Source organism: Mizuhopecten yessoensis, unplaced genomic scaffold, assembly GCF_002113885.1.
Source record: "Mizuhopecten yessoensis strain PY_sf001 unplaced genomic scaffold, ASM211388v2 scaffold4403, whole genome shotgun sequence".
NCBI classification, from domain to species: Eukaryota; Metazoa; Mollusca; class Bivalvia; order Pectinida; family Pectinidae; genus Mizuhopecten; species Mizuhopecten yessoensis.
In genome coordinates, this window is record NW_018405529.1 from 509,256 (window position 1) to 516,583 (window position 7,328).

At 36.9% G+C, this 7,328-nt stretch overlaps 1 protein-coding gene across 1 annotated transcript; it reads right to left on the minus strand.

The window, feature by feature from the left end:
- Positions 1-1,058: 1,058 nt before the first annotated feature.
- On the minus strand, positions 1,059-5,053 carry LOC110448966. Its single transcript, XM_021495503.1, has one exon. It carries the CDS (start codon positions 4,559-4,561, stop codon positions 3,416-3,418), a length of 1,146 nt encoding a protein of 381 aa, XP_021351178.1. The 5' UTR covers positions 4,562-5,053; the 3' UTR covers positions 1,059-3,415.
- Between the last annotated feature and the right edge of the window lie 2,275 nt (positions 5,054-7,328).

Consider the following 7,328-nt stretch of genomic DNA (forward strand, 5'->3'; position numbering starts at 1 on the left):
AAGAGATTATTTCTTACTTAATGTTTTTTCTTGAAATTCTGGGAAAAGACACGACAAACCTGTTTTTATATTTAGTGTTTTTCCTGACAATAAAAAACCTGTTCGTAATTATACATTATAAATCTTCGAAAAATATACTGTGTACAACTTGCACGTTTTATGTAAATCAATGATTTTTTGTTATCAAATAACAAAGGAAAACATTCATTTCGAAATGAACAATTATGCGAAATATACCATCATTACATTGACATCAGAGGAGGACCTACTTTAACATTAAAATTTGTTTTAAACTCGCTTATGTACATACTTCTCTTTAAGAAAAAAAGTCAACTTTGATAATAATTAACTTTGTGCATTGTTAGATTGTACACGTATGTTCGATTGTTTTTATTAGTGTGTATACGCACATGAACCACAAATAAACTAGTTTGTCCATCATTTCTATTTTGAAAAAACCTGAAAACTTCATAACGATTCTCTGATTAAAAACATATCTGAATATTTCTTTTGTTTATTGTTTTCAGAAATGACCAGTATCACATTAGACCAGCATGTTGCTCCAGAAAACGTTTTCCAGGACACTGAAAAGTTGCAGGATTCGTTTCACCTTTTGGACACTAAACACGTACTGGTGCTATACGGAATAGCAGGAAGCGGGGAGACAACCCTTGCGTATGAAGTGATGTATCACATGCGTGAAGATTATACTCCAATTATACTGTCAAAACCTGACCAGCTTACAGATATCAGACCTTGTGATAAAGTCATAGTCTTCCTTGACGACATCATAGGAAGGTCTGCCTACTCAGTCGATGCCGCCAGTATATGGTACAAGGTATTTGCGACTATTTATATCTTATTTCGGCAAGGTAGTCCACGTTTTATCCTGGCATTTCGCGAAAACGTTTTTACAGACTTTCGCCAAGATACAGAAGTGTTTCACAGCAAACTGTTTTGTGATGAGAACATTGTGAGTGTATCCTGTATGACTTCGCCGGAAAAGGAAGCACTGCTAGAAAAACATTGCATCCATAACGAAGTGTCTTTGTACTATGGAAGTGGGAGCGTTCCAGTAAAACGATCTTAAAAAAGCCTTGATAGGAACACGTTCAAGCAAATTTGCATCACCCAACCACTGACAGGATTTCCACAATGTTGCTTTCTGTTTTTCGCAAATAAGGTTTTTTTTGAAATGGGAGAAGACTTTTTTAGGCGTCCTGACCAATCACTTATTTCAAAAGTCGACCAGCTCAGGAAGTCAAAAGATGCGCAATGCCGATTGCAGTACGCACTCCTGGCGTACATGATGTTGGTCGATGGACCTGTAGACCTGCATGCACTGGCTGAGAATGCAGACTTTGAACAAGTTACAGGTGACCTCGATCTAAAAACGATCACGTCTAGCAAGCTTCTTGATTGTGTGGAAGAAGACACTGTACGAAGTTTGCTGCAAGAGATTGATGGACAAGATTCAGTTGTTTTTAGACACCAAACAATCAAAGAAGCGGTATTTCTATCATTCAGCAGACATTTCCCTGACAAGATTTTGCAGAACAGTGACCTTCAGCTCATAAAAGACTTTTTCAGAAGTAAGACATACGCTCGGAAAACGGGTGAAGTGGTTGTAACTCTTCAAGAACGCTGCTACACCACACTTTCCTTTAGACTTATAGACGAAATCATACAGAAAAACAATTGCTATCTGTGTGTGGGTTTGCAGGTTTTTGAGGACAACAATTTCGCCAAGAATTTCGTCGATACTCTGCTGACTGCATTAACGGATATGCGTAACGCTAACGATGTCATAAAGAAATTACTCCTCTGTTCAAGCGAGCACGGAAAAAATGAGCTTCTGTCTGAACTTCTGCGAGTGTGTATTATTTATGATGATGACAATTACGATTCAAACACAACCAGCGACTTAAATGTATCAATGACGTATTTCAGAGAGGAAATACTCTCGACAGCAATGCGGAAAGGTCACGTCAATGCCATATCAAGTATTGTGAAAAAAGAGAGAACCGTATTATACCGCTCAAAATGGGGCCTTCTACCGATCCACACTGCGATATGGACAGGGATTCGGCCGGTTTGTGACATCCTGTGGAGTGAATACGGTGAGGAGACAACTTGTAAGTCGTCGTGCAATGACACTTCCGGAAGGCGATGTGTTCACTACTGTGCAATGCGAGGCTATATCGACAGGATTCGAGAAATAAAATCACATGGTGACGAGTTTGTGATGGCAAAGGACGCTCAAAACCAGTCAGCATTACACTATGCTACACGGGGAGGACAATACAAAATACTCCATGAACTTATCGGGTACGGTCTTAGCATCGCAGATAGAACAAAAGATAACCATTCTGTCCTTCAAGTGTTGCTGTTATCACTGGACTATGACGAACGGTGTAAAATACTACCTCCAATACCACAAGACATAATGAGAGCCATATCCGGCGACAATAGTATTTTGTGGAACAGTGATTACTACAGAGCCCTTGAATATATTCTGGAACTGTCTGATACAGATCTGAATGACCTCGATGTTATCATCCATAGGACACATTCTTATAACGTCGCTCATTACGCCTGTATTGATGACGCTAGGGTTGTCGTATCACTTCTTTTGAAAAAAAAGACGTACTCTGTTTTTGAAAGGAAGGTGAACCAGATTGCCTTTGACATGGGACATAGCGGCCTTTTTGGGAAGGTTCTCCATCCTCAAGACACTGTTAGAAAGTGAGTTGATTCACGATGCAAACAAATCTAGTCTCGTTCAGACTGCGGAACAAGGCCGGAAACAGGCATATCACTTAAAGTTCGTGGATAGGCGATTATTGCTTAATAGACACGAAAGGGAGAAAATTTGGCCAGGCTGCTATATTCCATTTGTTATTTTCGGACAGGAATGTGATTACGATGATATTGATAAATTGCTTAAATAGGAACGAAAACAGAATTATTTAACTATTGTTTATATTCTGCATATGTGAAACGAGCAAAATAAATCAACACACTAGTTTCCATTCGAATGAAAGTTTGACAGTAATGTGGATTTTAATAAGGAAACATCAGTCAAATAAACACTTCTGTAGCTAATGAAAACCTTGTCTTATTCTGTTCACTTTCTTTACTAAAAAAAGGTAAAATTTTAATAATATTTTTTTTATAAAAAACGACAGAGTATGCAGTCCGAGCTCTGAAACACAATATAAAAATGAGACTCAATTTAACAGTTGAAAGTACTAATTCCTCATAAACAAAAAGCAACTCCTCAAACTCAAATGACTCATTAAAGTCAGCATCGTTTTATCATATCATAGATTGTGTATGTTCCCAGTTGTGGTATTATCATAAATCTTCAGCACGTACACATTAGATCAGAGACAGTCAATGCAATGTTGACAGTCTATGGAGTTTTACGTTTTTTCCATAGAATATCAGCAGGCCATTCATACGAGCGCTTTAGGTCTAATTGTATATTTTTCACAGGGGCATATGCAATATAGTTTCTGTTTTCAAAAAATGTCAAAATTTCTTTTCCACTCATTGCTTTTCTGTGATATGTCCATTCCATTAGAACTGTAGGTACATCCATTCGATCAAAAAAGTGTACTCCTCCACTCAAGACTTTGTTTTCGTAACCTTCCACATCCATTTTTATAATTACCTTTCCTGAATCGAACGCGGGTAGTTGCATAATATCGTCCAGCCTTGTCGTCCAAATAACGTCTGGATATTTTCCTCTCACTAGAGTTGATTTGGCCTTGTTAATATTCTTTCCCTGAAGAACGTATGACCCTCCTATATTGTTTATTACAATTCCTAGATTAACCTTTTGTAAAACATTTGATAACGCACTTCGCACAACTGTAACGTTCTCTGTAAAGTTCCCTGCACGTAAAGATTTGCAAATCCTCTGCACGTTTATTTTTAAAGGTTCCACAGCTATGACCTTAAAACCCAGCTTGGCGGCAGTCAATGTATACACTCCGATATTAGCGCCAATATCCAGAAGAACAGCATCTCTCTCTGCTCGCAGCACTGAACTTATCAGTTCTGTGGTGTTTTGTTCCCATGTCCCGCTCCTCGACAACGTGGCGCTAACCCACGTGTCCTTCCTTGGATCGTGAATATAGATATCCACTAGACCGGCTTTTGTTCTCATCTTGACTGACTTGAACACGGGGACGTCTTTGCAGATGGACTGGTCCAGTGTCCAACTACTGTTGAGTGAGCATTTTGTGAAGACATTTACCGACATCATGTTGTACGAATCAAAGATTTGTCCTTTATCTAGGTGATGCACTTTTGTATTTTGTAAGTCGGGATGTAATGTTGACAGAGGTTGTCCTTTGTCTGTGGTACTTTCAGTATGTCTCTGATCGTATTGTTGATGTCCCTGCTGATTATATGTCTTTATTTGATATACACGTTCTTCTTGACCGTCCTTGTGGTTTAACTGCACGACGCCATGGATGTCTAAACGGTTAAAACAGATGACTAGTGCTGTCGTTACCAGACATATACCTGTCAACACTTTCAGTTGTTTCATTTTATTTCCTCTCTTAAAATAGCATATCCTAGAAGCAAGGAAAAGGGAAAAAAAGATGTAATAAATAAACAATTATAGAAGGAAAATAAATATCAAACATGTGTCGCCTCATTAGGGACGCCATTAACATTCAATATAAAAACGATGGTATCAATGTCTAAATGTTATAGATATCTAGAAAACAACAACAAGATTTATGAAAATAACTTTAGGTGGTATCGGGGAATCGAGCGGTTTCCTCAAAATCAGTTTATTAAAAATTAAATGAAATAATATCAATTGGAGAATTACCATCCCAGAACCATTAGTTTCGTCTCCAGTTTTCGGGGGTTTCACGATGGTCGTCATTTTGTACACGTTCTTCTCGTGTCGATTTTGCATTCCTAGCATATAACATATCAAAAATGACTGGTAAGTGATTATGTTTGTTTTAAACTTACCACTGGTTCCTTATTAGCATTCACATATACTGTAGTGCAGTTACTTAGGAAAACAACAATCATNAGTCTAGAACTAGACGGAGACAATATTGAATGAAGTGACTAGGCGGCTCCGTAACAAACCTGCTATTCATGTTAAAGCATTACAACAGTATAAAGGGTATATAAATAGCACACTAAGGTATGTATTCAATTTGTAATAACATTGTGACGTTATCAAGTGAACTTTTGTTGACTTGAAGCCCTCTGTAAGGCAATGTGCATTATTCAACCATTAGTAATATCCCCTGGTAGATGAGGTGCATTCTTCAGCTGAGCACTATGGCTAGTCTCTATCATTTTATTATTTAACAAAATGATAATTCTTATAAATACGTCATTGAGGTAATAGGATTGTGTCACCATTTATCAGTAGATTTTTTTCAAATTTTGTAGTTATATTGCTTTGAAGTAAAGAAAATTTTCTGCCACAAAAACAATACAGGTTGTCAGAATTTTAAGGATTTTAAATGGAAACCATATAGACATAGTAATTTTCATGGAAGAGTTATCTTTCTTGAAAAACTTCACAGTAGAGAAATTGGTAGCCGGTTTTCTGAAGAAAAATAGACACATTTGACTCATTGATAAAAAAAAAAAAACTAAATTAATGCCTGTATTGCTTTGAAATGCTTTAATATTGAGAGAACAAACAGTTCTGTCAATAATGAACATACAATATTCATCAGTTTAATATTAATCACTAGAATATGCGGAAATTGTGATACTGTCTCCCTACATTGGATTTTCAACTAGGGATGTACTTCCTATTTTCGTTTATCAATACACTCCTATGACCTTAAGATATTTGGAAAGTCCGCCCACTTGCCAGTAAACGATGTAAATATACTTGAATTAGGGGAGAATTCCGGTTCTATAGGTATTCTCAGACGCCGCTTAATCAATGCATAACAACTCCTTATATAATATAACGACAGCTTGCCTCCAGGAGAGCCAGTGCCTAACCGACACAAGGGGTAGCCTGGAGTTCAAGTGTAATGACTCGTTAACTAGGATTGGCTGTCTAAAACTAGAAGACCACAAAAAGGGTAAACGACATAACACTCATAGTAAAGACTACCGTCATGAATGTAGCATTCCCTTATATACCCGTAACAGCAACTGAATCTCACAACACACCAAGAACGGCGATAACAGCAGCGTTTAAATGTAGAAACAAGCAATTCCTCTTCACCCTAGACAGCGTACAATATTTATACTTTTTAATAAAAATATTATTTCTGAAAATTAAAAGCTAAAATAAAAGGATGCATGATATTGTATTCTGCTCGGTTTCAGTAAAAGTAAAAGTATTGCCGTGATGTAAAACAATTGATACAAGAATTTAGAAATGGATACAGTAGGCCAAAAATGAACAGCTCTGCATCATACAGCTGTTTCGTCCTTCTGGGACTCATCGGTGATGTTAGGGACCGAAATGTTAGAAATCCAAATTGTCTAAACTCATATTGAAACAGAGAGGGGCAAGAACTACTTTATTTATTAATTTAAAAATTTAGAGAAGTACAAGTTAATACCTATTGTGTTAAAACATTTTGTGAAACAAATCAGCTGCTGAGATAAAACCAACTAATGTTATAATATTCCACTACCAGAGTAACTAGCGATACTTCTCGGTGATATTTCACAAGAAGTTCCTTTGACTGATATTCATCCTTGCCCGGATATTTATTTTATATTTTGAAGTTATTAACTTAGGACAAATTCTTTAAAGTGTTTGTGTTATTATTGTCTCAACTTAAATAAAAAAAGAGACAAGATAACGGATTCATCCCTGCAAGTTTATTGTGACACACTTGCTAAAAGATATGGTGTGACGAGATACAAACCAAAACAAACTGGGCATGTTTGGATATTACAAATATATGCAAACCGCTTCATCCGAAATATGAAATGTTTGAACAATATTATTTTGTTCCTTGCATTTTAAATGTGGTAACCTCAATTGGTGACAGTGAAACAAAATATGTCACCAGAATGTTTAGCGTAATATGTTTTACATTGGTGTTTTCACCTGATGCCGACATTCACTGTAAACTATTCCCGTCCTTCTTGGCTGAAATACTATTTTCAAGCTAAGGAGGGTTAGATGATGCAACCCATTTTGAGATTTCGCATGTAATAAGGAAATCTACCAACCAAGTAACACCATATCATAAGTATAACTGTGGTTGTGCCTCCTCTTGAACTGCTGGAGAAGTTGTTCTTTCCTCATAATCACGCACCTTGAATTGTGCTATAAACTTTCCAGGACACTAGGACGTTCT

What these genes read in the sequence shown, in the direction of transcription:
- LOC110448966 (XM_021495503.1), bottom strand. Translation starts at nt 4,561, where the DNA reads ATGAAACAACTGAAAGTGTTGACAGGTATATGTCTGGTAACGACAGCA.